Source organism: Yarrowia lipolytica, chromosome 1F (assembly GCF_001761485.1).
Source record: "Yarrowia lipolytica chromosome 1F, complete sequence".
Taxonomy (NCBI): Eukaryota; Fungi; Ascomycota; class Dipodascomycetes; order Dipodascales; genus Yarrowia; species Yarrowia lipolytica.
The window spans coordinates 3,686,572-3,702,819 of NC_090775.1; the positions used below are offsets into that span (position 1 = coordinate 3,686,572).

A 16,248-nucleotide genomic window follows, 5' to 3' on the forward strand; every position below is an offset into this window, starting at 1 on the left:
CCAGAGCCTCCCTGCCTCCTGCTTGCCCCCTCAGACCCTATAAAGACAAACACAACCCGAAACTACCGCAAAGTGTAACGCAGTTTGCTGCGTGACCGTTGTAGACGGCTAATTCTAACCGCGATTGTCTTTCTCAACTAATTCGGTAAAGTGGAGCATCGCCAAAAGGGAGGCAAGTTGCTCGGCTGCAAATGTAAAGACCAAGACCCATGGTATATCTCGTATACGAAGCCCAATGTTACGGCCGCAATTGGCTGCTATCCCTGTTTGGGTTCCCACCGGAGGTTTTAATCGTGCATTTCCGTTGGCCCGCTTGCGTCAACATGCAATGCCAAGCAAGCATTTTTTGCAATGTCCGACCCGGATGTCCGACGCACATACTGTACAAGTAATGAGACGTTGTAGCTAGAACAAGAGAACATACGGAATTCGGGCCGACTGATACCCGAGAGTTGCCCACCAATGGAGACCGTTGAAAACGAGTACATATGGCATGTATCAGGAGACCACTGTTTGTCACAAAGACTGGGTTCGCAGGCTGTGTTCTAGAAGAAGTAGACAACCGTGGACGAGACTGACTATAGTCGAGTCATCTACAGCATCTACTTTTGTTTATATTGATAATTAATAATGTACATCTCTAATAAATAGCCGCTGTGTGAATTGTTTCTTTGTCGAGTAGCCGGGGGGGGGGGACCTGCTGAACCGTGATATTTTGTGGGACCGTTAGTATTGTTGGGGCTGTGTCTGTCAACAGCTTCATTTTCGCCATTTTAGTTTCTTGCTGACTCGTCTCCAGGAAGACTCCGTGGGGCTCTCACAAGGAGGCTGGCCGTTGGTGACACCGTGTTTGTTGGGGGTGATGTCGATGGCGGTTGCGAACTGGGTAGAAGATACAATAGCCATGGCAGGAGAACAGCTGGTAGAACAGCTGGTTGTGGCCTTCTCGGTGTGCAGCATCGAGACTTCAAACAAAGAGGGTGACTCTGGTGGTGTGACGGGACTCTGCTGTGTAGGAGAAGAGGACCCTGAAGAGGCAGGCGACGTGAGTCTGTGCTTGACCACTGTTCTGAGGGGCGGTCTGAGCCGTTCAGGAGCAGAAGCCGGCATGCTTGAGAGCCGTTCATTGGACGAGTTGTTGCCCGGATGGCAGCAACACATGTCCTCGTTTGCCACCTGTGTGATGAATGGGTAGTATCCATTTTCCTTCATGAGTTCCTTGACCTGAACAACCGCCTCCTTCAGGGTATTGGGGTTGGGGGCTGGGTTTGTAGGTAGCTCGCACAATGCGTCTCGCAACTCGTAGGGGATGTTGAGCTCTCGGGGTGAGTCTCGCTCCATGTATGACAACATCATTCGTTGCCATAGAATGCACAGATAATGGTCCTCCGGGTTTTCTTCGTACATGCTAGCGTACTTCTGGGCGTCCGTGATGAACTCCAAGGTCTCCAGGCAGTGTTTGGACGAGAGATATGCAGAGAAGGCCGACAGCGAGTATGGTGGCTGGGCGTTGTTGTTGAGAATATCGTCCAGCGATGGAGACGAGTCGTTTGTGTAACTGGAACCTCCTGACGCGGATGATGAAGACGGCGATTTCACGCACGGCTTGAGGCGTGGGCCGTAGTCCAGGTAGTCGAGCGAAGACGCCCACTCCTTGTCTTCTTCGAGCGGGTCCATCTGTCGGTTGTGTGTCGAGAATGAGTCGGTTTGTGTATCAACAGCAATATCGTCGTGCTCGTGTGAAAGGTTGTTATATAACCAGTCGAGTACAAATGGTTGTGGGAAGCCCCGTGTTTGATATTTGAGCGTCGTTCAGTTCTGGTGGCAAAGTGGCGAAAGTCGTGTGTTGTGCTTGCTCGCTTTTTTGCGTCCTCGTGTGCAAATTCCCCGTGTGGTCGTTTCACAATATCGTGACTCGTGGCGTTGCAAACTGTAGTTAAATTTATTGGGAGGGTTAGTATGCAGTGGGTGCTTATTACGCGGTGGCTGGTGGTACAGTTGTACGTAAATGGAAACTGCTTTGTTAGCGCAGATTATGTTACGCGAACTTTTAGGTCGGCAGTGTTGGTTCAGAGGGTGTGTGGATCGGTTGAACAGCTGACTGCAACAAGTATCTCTGTGCTATTCAAATACCACAGTCGTAAGTTGGTGAGAGAGTTGGGATTCCTGATGATGGGCAAAAATTCTCGAGTGTCCGCCAGTTAAGTTATACGCACATACATGCCGGCCGAGTGACTGCTTATATGAATAACCATGCTGAGCCTCTTTTACCTTTTTGCACAATGGCCACAGTAGTGCTTTTTCTCGTCTCGTTTTTGTGCTAACTGTCTTGTTTTCCCTTTTGGGGCTTAGTGCGCGCTTCTCACATGTACTTGCATACGTGCACCAAAGAATGAATGGACATTAGAATATAGAGTTAGCCTGTCTTTGAGGAACTTTAGAGACAAGAGAGAAGGGAAAAAATAGTAGACTTCGACCCACAATTACGTCGGGTACCATTGTCTTATGTTGCGGTTTTTCCTTGGATCATTTGTCTTTCTCGGAACGTGGCCCTCCCTCTAATGACGACAGGCTGCACCGCTGCCCGCAGCAAGCGCGGCCGTTATGCAACTGTACCCTGTCCATTTCGAAGATTTCAAATTGTACAATTTCCCGTGACTGCGTGTGCAGTGACTCCCTAAAGCTCTATGCTGTACCGGGTAACTAGAGCGGCTGACCCCTATTGCAACTTTCTTTTCCCTGTCTTCTGTAAACCTTAATCTCACAGGTTTGGGTTTTGGCGATCCGGGGGGTTCACAAAAGCCGTTGTTGAGTGCAAGTCTTTGGTCTACTGCAACTTGCCCAGCAAAACCCTTGGCGAGATGAGATAAGTGTTCAGGGCATCAATCAACATGCCATATTTATTTTTGGTAGTATGACATTCAAGTCGCTACACATGCGCCTGGTTTTCTTTGTACCTTACCCTTCCTACTGTACATACTTGTACGTGGCGTTTCTTCATACGGAAGGACACATGATTTGCGACAGGGGTGGTTGGGCACAACCCGGTCGCTTCATTGGGGACTGCACCAGAGCCACCACGTAGCCAGAGCAAGTACGCAAAGTGCGGACGACTTCTGAGTGATTTATAATATAGTGGATATCGCACAGTTCTCGGAAGAAATCAATCACTTGCACCAAAACGGTGCGTCGCTACCTCAAACTATCGACATTCTTCCGTGCAGTTTTTACGCAATCACTCAAATGTGAGACATGAATAGAAGCAACCGGATTACAGGTCCTTTTCTTTAAGTGTAGGTCGTTCTTTGCAGTTCCCAGCTGCTCCCAACTACAGTTGGAGACACCACACCTACAAGTAGGTACAGCATGACCCTTATTAGTTAAATTAGCCGGTTAATGTTATAATAACAGGGTGACATGTCTGTGAGGGAGCTTGTGGTTCATTGTCGGTACGAGATGTAATGTGTTGGTTTCTAAAGAATCGAACGGTTTCGGGTTATAAATAACACAAGATTAAATCGAAGTGGGCAGGTGGAGGCAGGCTTGCTACGCTGAAAGCCGTTAGTTTGTTGCTCCATCCGTACCATTTGTTCTATGCGTCCAGTATGCAGTATATGCGAGTTTCTGCAGAAAGGTACGGCTACATACTGAAGAAAGCAGTGGCGCCACTTAGTGTGGCAAGAGCTTTGCACAATACAAGAATTTAATCAAATTGTATTGTGTCAGTCTGTTGTGCGAGTTAGAGTCGCATGTCCATAGTGAGTTAACTTGCCCACTAGCAAAAAATGCCAGTCAGATATTTTTACACAAAAGGTCATTCTGCAGGCCTTCGTAATACAACAAAAAAAAAAAAAAAAAATAAGGTGCATTTAAAATCACAGTGGCCCTAAAACCCTCGAGACCCGTCTTGAATGTAAGAATCTTTGGACACTGTCACAGTGCCAGATCAGAATTCAACGTCAGCTGAGTCAAGGAATTGACGTATGACATGCCATTGCCGGTGTCAGACAGACAATAGAACAATAACCCTTGGGTTCATTTCGCACGCCTCGTGCAGGTCTGCTTCTTGTTATCATTGCACGCCCGGCACATTTACGGAAGCAGAAGCCCTTTGCTTTTTGAAGGACTGGAAGAATGTGCATAGAATCTTCATGTCAATATGGGGTGACATTGTGCTGCTGGTTATTTTCGAACCCAACCTCATGGCATGCCCAGGCGCGACGCTCGTTCCCAGACCCCAACTCACATTTTCTGGACCATACTAAAAGCAGAGTATGTACTGCACTGTAGTTCATTTTTCCCATTCAGTTTCCTGTTCTGACTTTATCCCAGTGATTTTATCTCATTGTTGCAACATAATGGCTTGTTTGTCTTCAATTTGAAAACACCTCCATGAAATGTGACCAGTTGACACCAGCACTCCGTGTTTATTGACGGTCGCATCTGACATTATTATTGCCTGACCCAACGAAAATATTGAACTGGCTCAGGCTATTTATAAATGTGTCATGTTGGAAAGGTGGGGAGATGTCTCCGTCTGGGTCTGTCAAGTAGATAGTCTCTAACAAGTGAATGATCCAGCAGTTAGGGGTTGGATTTCAACTATTTGTGCTATGCTCTATACACAGCCTGTAAGCGCGCATTGGCCACTTTATTAGAGCAAGATGGTCTTATCGAAGCCTTTGCTTCTCCCCTGATTCACTAATGGTTTGTGTTTTTTTTATTATTCATAAGATTCATACGGCTATATACCTACTTGTAGTAAGCCGGGTTATTGGCGTTCAATAAATCATACACTTCTGAATCATTGCGGTGTGCGCTGCGAGGCGCATGTCAGTTGGTTTGTAGACTTCGTCTAGTTCTTGTCCTTGTCGTGATCTCGTGGTAGTGAGTCATGGCTAACAGATCAAGTAATCATATCAATCGTTCCATGTCTTATCCAGACTCGAGGTTGGTTTAGTTTGTTCTCATAAAGATCGTAGGTGTAATTCGGATAGGGATCGTGAATACGACTCGTGTGTATCGTGATTGAGTCGTTGCGACATCGGGGAGTTGAAGTAGGAGTAGCTCGGTGTATGGATGTTATGTTGTTGGTGTTGGTTTTTATATATTATATTTAATATTTTCATGTTTTTTTTTATTCTAATGATTTCCAGGGGCCGTCATGCACTTATAGGCCCCAAAAGGTTTCAACAAGATTTCGGAATAACTTTCAGGTCCCTTGGCCCAGTTGGTTAAGGCGTCGTGCTAATAAGAAATTAGCCTCTTTGCAACGCGAAGATCAGCAGTTCGATCCTGCTAGGGACCATTATTTTTGAAGCTGCTGAAAACTCCAACGAAACATCACGTGCTCAAGTTATACTACATTTACTTTTTTGCTTCCGCTATTTTGTGTATCATGACTGTGCTTACTCAACCCCCTCTCTCTCTGTTATGAGAAATGGATATGACATGTAACTATCGCTCGACTGAAAGTACACCCCCAAGCAGTTCAAATAATCTAGTGGATTCACGTAACTAACTTATTTCTTAGAATGTTCCTTGTCATCACCGTAAGCCTTGGTACCGTAGTTACCGTTGATACAGATGATGTCCTGGGGTCGATAGCCCTGCTTTCCGGAGAAGAAGACCTCGAAAATGTTCTTGGTACCTTTGGCGTATCGGGCCTGGGCATCAATAGAAGTACCAGAGATATGAGGGGTCATGGCGTTTCCTCCACCGTACTTGTTTCGCATTATTCTCGGGCTGAGGGAACCAGACATCGCCCACGTAGCCTCGAATCTTTCCGGACTCGAGAGCCTCAACAATGTCCTCGGTGACACAGATAGCTCCTCGAGCGGTGTTGACGAGCCAGGCACCATCCTTCATGTGGGAAATGAGCTTCTTGTTGGAGAGGCCCTTGGTGGAGGCGTGCAGAGGACAGTTGATGGTGACAACGTCACAGGGAGAGAGCATCTTCTCGAGAGACTCCACTCGTCGACAGCCAATCTCCTTCTCGACATCAGCGGGCATGGGCTGGTAGTCGTAGTAGAGCATCTCCATGGGGTCGAAGGGCTTGCATCGCTTGAGTACTCGCTGACCAATTCGTCCCTCCAACTGTACCAATGACCTTACCCTCAAGGTCGTAAGAGTCCTTGGCGACAGCGGCAACGTCCCAGCCACCAGAAATGATCTGCTCATGAGCAGGGACGAAGTTTCTGACCAGAACAAGCATGGTCATGACAACATGCTCAGCGACCGACTGAACGTTGGAGCCAGTGACTTCAAGGACAGCAATGTCTCGGGCGTTGGCGGCATCTAGATCGACATGGTCGGAACCAACACCGGCAGTGATACAGATCTTGAGCTTCTTGGCCTTGTCAATTCGCTCTCGAGTAATGTAACCGGGGTGGAAGGGAGTGGTGATGACGACATCGGCGTCGACAATTTCCATGTCGAGGACAGAATCATCGCCATCCTTGGAAGAGGTGGTTACCAGAGTATGGCCCTGGGACTCGAGCAATGATCGGATACCGAGCTCGTTCTCGGTGCATCCGAGGAGTTTGGGCTCATCAGCCGCGTGGGAGAATAAGAAGGACCATCGTAGTGTTTGTTCGTGTGCGTGTAAGTGTGTGTGATGAAATAGAAAAGTCGAGGAGAAGAATAATTAGTTTATAGGTCCAATTGAGGTATATACCCACTGAATCGCCGCAGTAGGGGATCCGAGATCCGTTCATGGAGGTAGTGCTGCATGCATGTGGAGGTTTGCAAGAGCCAGGTATACACAGTTGATGAGAGATTTAAAATCACAGACTTCAAGTGGTACATTACTCCTGGAAATAATGTTCTGTATTTCAAATGTAGTGTAATGGTATCTCTTTCAGCGATATCACCATCTTCAGAGTCGTCGATCAGCGGTCGTACTCAACGGTCCCAACCTAATTCCGGATAAGTCGTATGTAGCATTATTGAGCCGCAGTGCAACGGAGAGTATTGTTTGCAGAAAGAAAAAAAAAGTGTGTGGACACCTCCGCCTTCTACAAGTAGTGTATGAGGGCGGGGGTTGAACCCGAAGCCTCATACTTCGGATGGAAGGTGGATCTTACGGTAAAACACCAGATATATGAAATAAGACTCGCGCCGATATGCTTATCGTAGATGGTGGAGTGTTTTGAGAGTATATACGGCTTTCGGAAAGAGAGCTGGTTGTCACTCTGCTCTTACCCAGCTGGGTGAGGACGTCGTCTAATATCCTCCTCCTGCTCTTCCTATTAGACGCCCAGTCTGATGGGTTATGCACCCCCAATATGGATGAGGTAGAAATAGCCGTTGATCAACAGGCGGGGTAATGGGCCTGGTGAGTGGTTAGATGTGGCTACTTGTAGAAAGGGGTTTTGGTGTTAAACAGATAAATCGGTTGGTTCTGATTGATACCGATTGGTGCCGATTATTTCCCTCTTTTGTGCAATGTGGAGGCTCACAGGTTTTGTCTCAACCCCAGCAGCGGTGGAGCGTGGATTTGAGCTACTTGTATATGGCCCCAAATTAACAGCCATAGCGACAGTTATTCTGCACCTGAGGACATTTTTAAGCGCAAATGAGTGACAGCCATTCAGCAGCTCAGTAAAAATACTTGTTCTTGTACATCATGTTTATATCCCACCAAGTAATCTACATTGTACAAGCGCCGCCATTATGGCCCATTATCACCCCCCCCCATGACCCCCCACGTAAGTCTCTGTGCACAGCACGTTGCCAAGACTTCTTCGGTTAAATTAATATTACTTGTACTGTTCAATGGTGGGTTGTTGAATAATTATCGTGACTGGCAGCTCCGTCGAGCTCATCTCCTATTGCAGTTGAAGACTCACAGAGTGTATGGTTACAACTTGAACCATGTCGCCTGACCAGTTTAAGCCGTGATGAGCAATCTGTGACGTCACCTGGAACGAGGGTATGGGCATGCACTGGTAGCAACACGTGTATGTATCGTACCAGTACATCCCGTACAAGTACATACTATACATACATACATACACATGTCAGTCACACCCACAGTTGCTACGTATTTGTAGTACACCCTTCACCCAACATTCGGCTATACCAAATTCGGCAGTGGAACGCAAAGGCGGTCACGCGAAAGGCCACGCAAGACCACGCACCCAACACGATACTCCACACAGTCAATGCACCATATGCAGGGACATCGGACTTTGCTATTTTGGGAGCCGATTGCGACTTGTTTGGGAAGTGGGAGACCAGTGGAAGGTGCAAACTCTAAGGTCTGGATCTCTCGAAAATCAGCTGAGCTGGGTAAAAAACGAGGGTTTTTCCGATGCATCAAAGGGCCGCTGCGATAGTCGCGATTTTCACGATCGGCTGTGTTGTGAATGTTAATGTTCCCCCAACAGAAGGAGCACATCAGAGCTGGGGTAATGTAGAGCACGGAACAAGAGCGATGTATCGTATGTACAGTGGACAGTACCAACATGTGCCTGATTGTCGTGTCGGCGCGTCCGATTTTGACACATGCTGGTACGGTGTAAGGTGTAATTAATCTACAATAGCAACGGTATTATTGAAAATATAGAGATGAAATTATCGTGCTATTGCTGTTATGTTCGGTTTTCAAGTGGTCAATTGCCGGGTAAGAGAACAAGCCACGAACAGAAGATGGGATCGTGTGCGCTTAACCACGCTCGTGCTTCTAACCGACGACTCCCAAAAGTGGGGTTATAATGTCGGAATCAGAAATACGGCTCATACCTTGGGGGCATTCTTCCAATCCGTTCCGAACCTTTCCGACCTTTCCCGAGCTGGGGCGATACCCACGGTTGTAGCAAAAAAGGGAGGAATATTCTTGACGTTGTTGCAGGGGAAATGAGAGTTCTACGCATGTGATTGTAAAGTGGGATGGGGGTGGGGGGAATAATGGATAAAAGAAGGTGTTTTGAGGTTCAATTGAATTCCAATTGCATCATCAACTGTCTAGGACCATCCAACCGCTCGGAAATCCCTCAAACACCACATTACACCTTCTCCAGCGCTCTTCCCCGCTGAAGTCATCTCAAAAATGCACGTCCCAACGCCATGTAAGGACATGTACTAATATGTAATAAAGTTTGGATGCATGTCGGGTCTGCGCTTCGTGTGCTGTGTTGCCTGAATGAGCTGGAGGGTTAGGAAACTTGGTGAGAGGCTCAGATGCGGGGAATCGGGATGGCTTTACAACTGGGGTGCAGCCGTTAGGCCGGAAGGAGGGGGACTGGCGGAGATAAGGAGTTTTCGAGTTGGGGGGATCAATGGACAGCTTCGCTATCTCCCATCTGCGAAAGTGCCCCGCATTTCACCCTTGTCTTATGAGTCCCTGACACTGTCATGATTTCTTTCTCCCACCAGTGTCGTGGGTCTAGGGGCTGTCATTTTATTTTTCCGCCACGCTTCTTACCTTAGCCTCGGCATGCAAGAGACTGACAGGCTTTATGTATCATGTATGTATCACGGATTTTTGAGCTATGTTCACAATTGTTCGGAGTCTAAAGTTGGTAGCAACTAGGCTCTAAATAGGATGAATTGTCTCGACCGATTTATATATAAAAGAGACGCATCCGCCCCCACGGATCCGCTGAAGCTCTCCACCATCTAGTCATCTCACGACATTTGACTAACGACTCTATTTATTAACCTGACGGTGCACCCCAACCCAGTAACACGTTACTAACTACCCCGTCTCTATCACCACGTGACTCTGAACCAAATCTTTGGCTTTATTTTCACGTTCCCAACACAAAATCCAAACCGCCAATCACCCCATCTTTTTAATCAGCAACTCTCCCCTCAACACTACGGTTTTCGAAGTAGTTATTTATTCATATTTATAAGTGAGTATGAATTGAACGCATTGACTGCTGAAGTGACCTGCCAAATCGACGATATTACGCACCAGCCAAGCCACCAACTTCACAACCAGTGAGCGCCTTGTGGAAACAGACCTTTGCGCATTTGCGCTCTTGAGTCGTCGTGCACAAACAGAAAAACACGATTTCGCTCGACCTCGCACCCCAACAACAACTAACACAGTGTCATACTTTGCATCAGTCCCCGCAGCTCCCGCAGATGCCCTTTTCGGCCTCATGGCCAAGTACAAGGCCGATACCTTCGACAAGAAGGTCGACCTCGGAGTCGGAGCCTACCGAGATAACACCGGAAAACCCTGGGTCCTCCCTGTCGTCTCCAAGGTCGATTCTCTGATTGTCGCCGACCCCACTGCCAACCACGAGTACCTCCCCATCACTGGTCTGCCAGACTTCACCAAGTCTGCCGCCAAGCTGATTCTGGGGCCTGACTCTCCTGCCATCAAGGAGAACCGAGTTGCCTCTTGCCAGACAATCTCTGGAACTGGAGCAAACCATCTGGGATCTCTCTTCCTGTCGCGGTTCCCCTCCTCCGCCGCTCCCCCCAAGAGCGTCTTCCTCAGCCGTTCTCCCCCTTCCCCTGGAGCAACCGGAGATACTCCTCCCCGAGCTGCTGGCGGCCGAATCTGGATCTCCAACCCCACCTGGGCCAACCACAAGCAGATCTTCGAGAACGTCGGTCTGACCGTTAAGCAGTACCCCTACTGGGACCCCAAGACTCTAGGTCTGGACCTCAAGGGCATGCTCAACGCTCTGGAGAATGAGACCCGACCCGGAGACATTGTTCTGTTGCACGCCTGCGCACACAACCCCACCGGTGTTGACCCTGCTCGAGAGGAGTGGGAGAAGATTGCCGCTGTCTGCAAGTCCAAGAAGCTCTTCCCCTTCTTCGACTCTGCCTACCAGGGCTTTGCCTCCGGTGATCTCGAGCGAGACGCCTGGGCAGTCCAGTACTTTGTTTCCCAGGGCCTGGAGCTGCTCATCTGCCAGTCCTTCGCAAAGAACTTTGGCCTGTACGGCCAGCGGGCCGGATGCCTGCACTTCATCACCCAGACCGCCAAGGCGTCGGAGAACGTCAAGTCACAGCTTGCCTTCCTGCAGCGATCAGAAATCTCCAACCCTCCCATCTACGGTGCCCGAATTGTGGCCCGAGTTCTTAACAACCCCGAGCTCTTCAATGAGTGGAAGGAAAACCTGCTGGAGATGGCCAACCGAATCAAGAGCATGCGAGATGCGCTCAAGAGCGAACTCATCAAGCTTGATACTCCCGGTAACTGGGACCATATCACTAACCAGATTGGTATGTTCTCTTTCACCGGTCTGTCGCCCCAGCAGGTGGACCGACTGGTTAACGAGTTCCACGTTTACCTGACCAAGAACGGCCGAATTTCCATGGCTGGTCTTAACACACACAACGTCGCTTACGTCGCCAAGGCCTTTGATGCCGTCGTTCGAGGTTAATTATGTATTTGGAGTAGGATAGATTTAATATCATGTTTAGATGTCTTATTATCGCGTATATTACAGCATCTTTAAAGACTGCAAGCACATGCAAGTAAAAAATTCTTTTTGTATTTTGTGATTAAAAAGCTGGATTCCCAGCTTAAGCTCTCGGCATGCACAGATCAGCATGATTTATCAACAATCAGCTTGCTGGGCAAATCTGCATGATAACAGCACATGCAGCAAGCCATTGAAGCAAACATCGCAGCAACTTGTAGACACGATATTACAGTGAATAAATATTTAATGAGAGCTTAGTTGTTAGTATGGAATTAGCACACGTCGTAGCTAGGAAAGACCCGCCGACTCTTGACGTTAACACGCCACGAGGTGATGCCCATTTCGGTGCCGACAAGCAGGGAGCCTCCGTCGTAGGGGCTCCAGCACATGCCGCTAATGTCGTGTTCTCGGTAGGTGAGCCGACGGGACTCTCCAGAGTTGAGGGCGGGCAACGACACTCTGGAAGAAGAAGAAGAGGACGGAGGAGCAGCCGAGAATGCGGAATAAACTGGGGGAGCGTAATTGGTGGCATGGTCAGTGATGGGGGTGATTTGGGGCTCGGAGTCCAGTGAAATGTCCGAGCCTGCCATGTACTCTGACGAAGAGTTGGACAAGTCGGAGCGTCCGGATCGTGCTGATCGGATGGACCGCTGCGACCACTCCTCGGGATAGTAGTGGTGCATGGATTTTGGAGGTCGTGAATAGTAGGGCAGATGTAGCACCTGGTGGTTGGAGAAATCCCGGAGATCAACCATATGCACTCTGCCGCTGTGTTCGGAGATGAACATGATATCTTCGGGGCCCTCGGAGAACTTGAGGCATCGGAAGGCGCCATGATTTTCCTCTCGGCGTGACGAGGGCACTTCCACGAGCGGTTTTGAGTGTTTTCGGACATCGTAAAGACGAGCCACTCCGTCCTGAGAAGCCACACCGAACAGAACTCCGTTAGGATGGAAGGCTGTTGAGAAGCCCGACTCAGAGCCAATCTCAATCGTGTGTGTCTTAACCCATCCGTACGCACCTCTGTTGCACACGTAGACCTGGTTTGAGTCACCACAGGCCACCACGGTAGAGTTGTCGGGAGAGATCGAGGCGTGGTTTAAAGCCGACGTGAAGCGAAACTGGTCTTCGACGGCAAATGATGCAGAGCCAATGGACAGAAAGTAGAGCAGGTGATCGTTGTTGCATACCAGGGCCTTGGTAGCATTGTCGTACAGCGTCACGGCGTTGTTGATGGCCTCTCCCGTGAAGATCTCGCCCGAGTAGGTTTCTTTGGTGGCGATATTTCCGACACAAAAGAGACCCGGAGACGAGGCTGGAGGACGGGTCAGTCGAGACAGACTGCTGCCAAGAGAGGGTCTTCGAGGCCCACAAGTCTGGTCATAGACTCCTCCTGCAGCAACAATGCCATTCTGGACACGGACACAACGGGGTTCAAATTGGAATTCAAAGAGCGGCTGGTCAGATCCATCAAAGGATAGCTGTCGTATGGTGTTGTGGACCGGGTAGATGACAGAGTCGTGAGACATGCCTCGACCCATATCTGTGGCATGAATGAGATCACGCAACTGCCAGTGTTTGACGGTCACGTGTGCAGGGTAGAAGGTGTACTGGTCATGTAGCAGTGTATTCTGCGCCCGCAGCTGTGCAGTGTCGATGGTCATATCGAGAGGGAGATGTGCGGGTTGTGAGAAGTGGCCGTGGTTGTTGACAAGTAGTGGAATTACACTATTACACTAACAAAATTACATGATATTGCTGCAGTCCATTTTAACCTTGCCATACAGCATACCGCCTTGATGTCATGTGGTCTGCTGTGACCCCCAAAAGTCCTTATCTCAACTTTAATGCGACAGATGAGCCCGTGGTTTTAAGCAGTGGTACACAGGAGATCCTAGAGCTGTCAGAGGAGGGCTGGGGAGTCCAACTTTCTCCCAAACACCCGCTTTGGACATGTGAATTCGCCAATTCGCATCCTATTCATTTCCCGCCACTGCATACCCCGCAAATGGCGGCTTACAGTGTTCTCATAGGCAGCTACAAAGTACAGTATGTACTTGTGCAGTAGATGTACTGTTGGGGGTACATTGCAGGCCGGAAAACTCCAGTCATGGATAAACTGTGTAAGATAGAGAGAGCCCTCGGGCTTGAACATAAATATGGCATGCAAAATCGAAGATAGTAAAACATGGGGATAACAGGGATGACAGTTTGCGGTTTTCACATAATGCGACACACACACTGCGACTCTAGATGTGCCAAGGGGGGTCTAAACTGGCTCTTGTCTATACGGGGCTCTGCAGCTAAGGCGGCGATTGTGTAGAGTGGATAATATGAGGATTTTCCTTGTGACTTTTATCAGAAGCCCGAGTGTATTTCGGGTGACGAGACTGTGACGAGACTGTGACGAGACATTGGGGTAATTTCGGTAATGAGACATCCGGTGGAGTTGCTTAGTAAGGGTGGAAGCGCATCCACCAGCAGGTGGACAAGAGAGTGTATGTACAGTACATGACCCAAGAACAGACAAATGATCACATATCCTTTGCGAGTGCTGTAAGTATGCCACTTTTTGAGTATGTTTTGGTTGGTTTTTGAGTGTCATTTAGTAGTGAGAGATTTGCTTGGCTTGTCAACTAAAAGTAACTAATTAAGCAGATTCTGTAGTTGCATATTCCCACTATAATGTTGATATGACATCGCATAAAAATATACAGAAGGTTTCATTTTTAAAGATGAACCCAGCTACGCAGCTGCTCACTGATATGTACAAAGCTGTCTACTTCTTATTACTGTATAGACCCCCCCCACCCAACTGTGGAACATTCTGGCTTACTTCCTTCAACATGCATGAGGTGCACACGAGCCAAAAGGATGTCTTCTAAAGAGTGATTCAAGTCGTTTTGAGTGGCAAAAAAGACAAAATTCTTATAAAACCCACAGAGAAAACAGATTATCACCTTTTACTACACGTTTTTGAACCGATTTAAGCCCGTAATACCACATATAATTTCTCGCCACTTCTAACTCAAAGCGTGTTAAACTCAGACACCGTACAGGGCCTCGGTGGCTAAAAGTGAGGTGCCGTAACCACCATCTTCCAAACATTGTCCCAACACAACTAGCCGCCAACATGAGATGTCTGCTGATATTGCTGTTTTTGGCGTCGGTGGCGCTCGCCTCGTTCTACAAAAACAGCCCCGTCGTGGAAGCCAAGGGTAACTTGGGCCCGGTGCTCAAGTCCAACAAAACCTCCATTGTGGAGTTCTATGCTCCATGGTGCGGACACTGTCGAAACCTGTTGCCCGAGTACGTCAAGGCCAGTAAGGGTCTGCGAGGTCTCGCCAACGTAGTCGCCGTTGACTGTGATCAGGAGATCAACAAACCCGTATGTGCCCAATGGAAGGTCCAGGGTTTCCCCACCCTCAAGATCTTCCGACCCTTCAACGATCCCAAGACCGGAAAGAAGATGCGGCCCATGGTTGAGGACTACAAGGGTCCTCGGGAGGCCGCTACCATAGTCAAGGAGGTTTCTGGTCGAATCAAGAACCTAACAAAGCGTCTCTCTAGTGTCGCTGACCTGAAGAGTCTGATGGAGAGCACCGAAGAGGACGTCCACCACATACTGTATCTTCCCGCTACCACCAAGAAGCTCGTTCAGGTTCCTCCCGTGCTTAAGGCCATCGCAATTGACTTTGTCGATACGGCCAAGGTCTCCTTCGCTCCCGGAAAGGCGGTGCCTGATATTGTCAAGCATCTCCAGCGAGAGTACCCTTCTCTGTCCAAGCTGGACACCACCAAGAGCCAGATTGTGCTGCTCAAAAAGGGCTACCATCCTGCGTCTTCCAACAAGGACATGTCTCACGAGGGCATCCTCAAGTTCGTTAACCAGTACGTTATCATTCGAGAGGGCAAGAACCGAAACGCTCCTGCTAAGAAGACTCTCAAGGAGTTCATCGTCGAGTCCGACGTCCCCGATCTCACTACCGACAATGACTCTGTTGACGAGGAGGATGAGATTCTTACTGATGCCAAGGACGATATTGAGGTCGAGATTGTGGAGCAGGTTGAGGAAGTCACCCAGGAGGAGGCCGCTGCCCAACCCGATACCGATACCGACGATACTGAGCCCGAGCCTCTTATGGCAGATTCACCTTCTGATTCCGACTCTGACACCGATTACGATGCTGATACTGAGGAGATCGAGGACGAAAAGCCCTCCAAGATCACTCCTACTCCAGAGCAGATCAACCTCAACGGCGGACCAGAGCACCAGAAGGCCCAGATTCAGTCAATTATTGACAGGTACGGAGGAGAGGAGAAACACCCTCGACAGGCCTCTCGAATCTACTCCTTCGCCGAGCTGCGAGATGCTTGTCTCAAGTCCGACTCTCCCACATGTGTTATCATGTCCACTTCTCCTTACAGCTTTCAGACCGACTTGCTGACGATCCACAAGGCTGCCCGACATGCCAGTGACGACACCTACAAGAAGGTCAAGTTTGTCTACTTTGTGGACATCACTGACGAGCTCGAGAGGCTTGCCGAGGAGCTTGGAATGGGCCCTTACACATACATGAAGCCTCCAGCTGACGCCAAGGGCGGAAAACACCATCTTCATGAGGGATCTTATGTCCTTCTGGATATCCACAAAAACAAGGTCTACAAGATGCCCAGTTCTATCGTTAAGAACGACGGCAACATTGTCAACTTCGCCACCAAGGGCTACAAGAAGGTGGATGGCAAGAAGCTTCCTCCCAGATACAGATTTGAGTACTCTGACCGGGACGAGTTGTAACTACAAGATTGGTACATACGATAACACACACATGCTAGTAGTATATATAGATAT

General features: G+C 48.8%; 7 protein-coding genes and 1 non-coding gene across 8 annotated transcripts; 4 read left to right on the forward strand and 4 right to left on the reverse strand.

Annotated features, from left to right (window-relative positions):
• Positions 1 to 759: 759 nt before the first annotated feature.
• YALI1_F36882g (uncharacterized protein) lies at positions 760 to 1,677 on the reverse strand (the record flags this gene model as incomplete). The annotated part of the gene is made up of 1 exon (XM_506012.3): positions 760 to 1,677. The coding sequence occupies one exon, from the start codon at positions 1,675 to 1,677 to the stop codon at positions 760 to 762; it is 918 nt and encodes a 305-aa protein (XP_506012.1).
• Positions 1,678 to 5,215: 3,538 nt separating this feature from the next.
• On the forward strand, positions 5,216 to 5,308 carry YALI1_F36917r. The gene has a single exon. It is a non-coding gene; the product is annotated as a tRNA-Ile (tRNA).
• Positions 5,309 to 6,001: 693 nt separating this feature from the next.
• Positions 6,002 to 6,433, reverse strand: YALI1_F36930g (uncharacterized protein; the record flags this gene model as incomplete). The annotated part of the gene is made up of 1 exon (XM_068283503.1): positions 6,002 to 6,433. One exon carries the CDS (start codon positions 6,431 to 6,433, stop codon positions 6,002 to 6,004), a length of 432 nt encoding a protein of 143 aa, XP_068139604.1.
• Positions 6,434 to 7,029: 596 nt separating this feature from the next.
• YALI1_F36936g (uncharacterized protein) lies at positions 7,030 to 7,328 on the forward strand (the record flags this gene model as incomplete). Its single annotated transcript, XM_068283504.1, has 2 exons — positions 7,030 to 7,133; positions 7,178 to 7,328. 2 exons carry the CDS (start codon positions 7,030 to 7,032, stop codon positions 7,326 to 7,328), a joined length of 255 nt encoding a protein of 84 aa, XP_068139605.1.
• Positions 7,329 to 7,773: 445 nt separating this feature from the next.
• YALI1_F36945g (uncharacterized protein) lies at positions 7,774 to 8,020 on the reverse strand (the record flags this gene model as incomplete). Its single annotated transcript, XM_068283505.1, has 2 exons — positions 7,774 to 7,946; positions 7,990 to 8,020. 2 exons carry the CDS (start codon positions 8,018 to 8,020, stop codon positions 7,774 to 7,776), a joined length of 204 nt encoding a protein of 67 aa, XP_068139606.1.
• A 2,092-nt stretch (positions 8,021 to 10,112) lies between these two features.
• Positions 10,113 to 11,354, forward strand: YALI1_F36966g (uncharacterized protein; the record flags this gene model as incomplete). Its single annotated transcript, XM_066094377.2, has 1 exon — positions 10,113 to 11,354. The coding sequence occupies one exon, from the start codon at positions 10,113 to 10,115 to the stop codon at positions 11,352 to 11,354; it is 1,242 nt and encodes a 413-aa protein (XP_065950449.2).
• Positions 11,355 to 11,668: 314 nt separating this feature from the next.
• On the reverse strand, positions 11,669 to 13,060 carry YALI1_F36996g (uncharacterized protein; the record flags this gene model as incomplete). Its single annotated transcript, XM_506014.1, has 1 exon — positions 11,669 to 13,060. The coding sequence occupies one exon, from the start codon at positions 13,058 to 13,060 to the stop codon at positions 11,669 to 11,671; it is 1,392 nt and encodes a 463-aa protein (XP_506014.1).
• Positions 13,061 to 14,529: 1,469 nt separating this feature from the next.
• Positions 14,530 to 16,194, forward strand: YALI1_F37011g (uncharacterized protein; the record flags this gene model as incomplete). The annotated part of the gene is made up of 1 exon (XM_506015.3): positions 14,530 to 16,194. One exon carries the CDS (start codon positions 14,530 to 14,532, stop codon positions 16,192 to 16,194), a length of 1,665 nt encoding a protein of 554 aa, XP_506015.3.
• Positions 16,195 to 16,248: the final 54 nt, after the last annotated feature.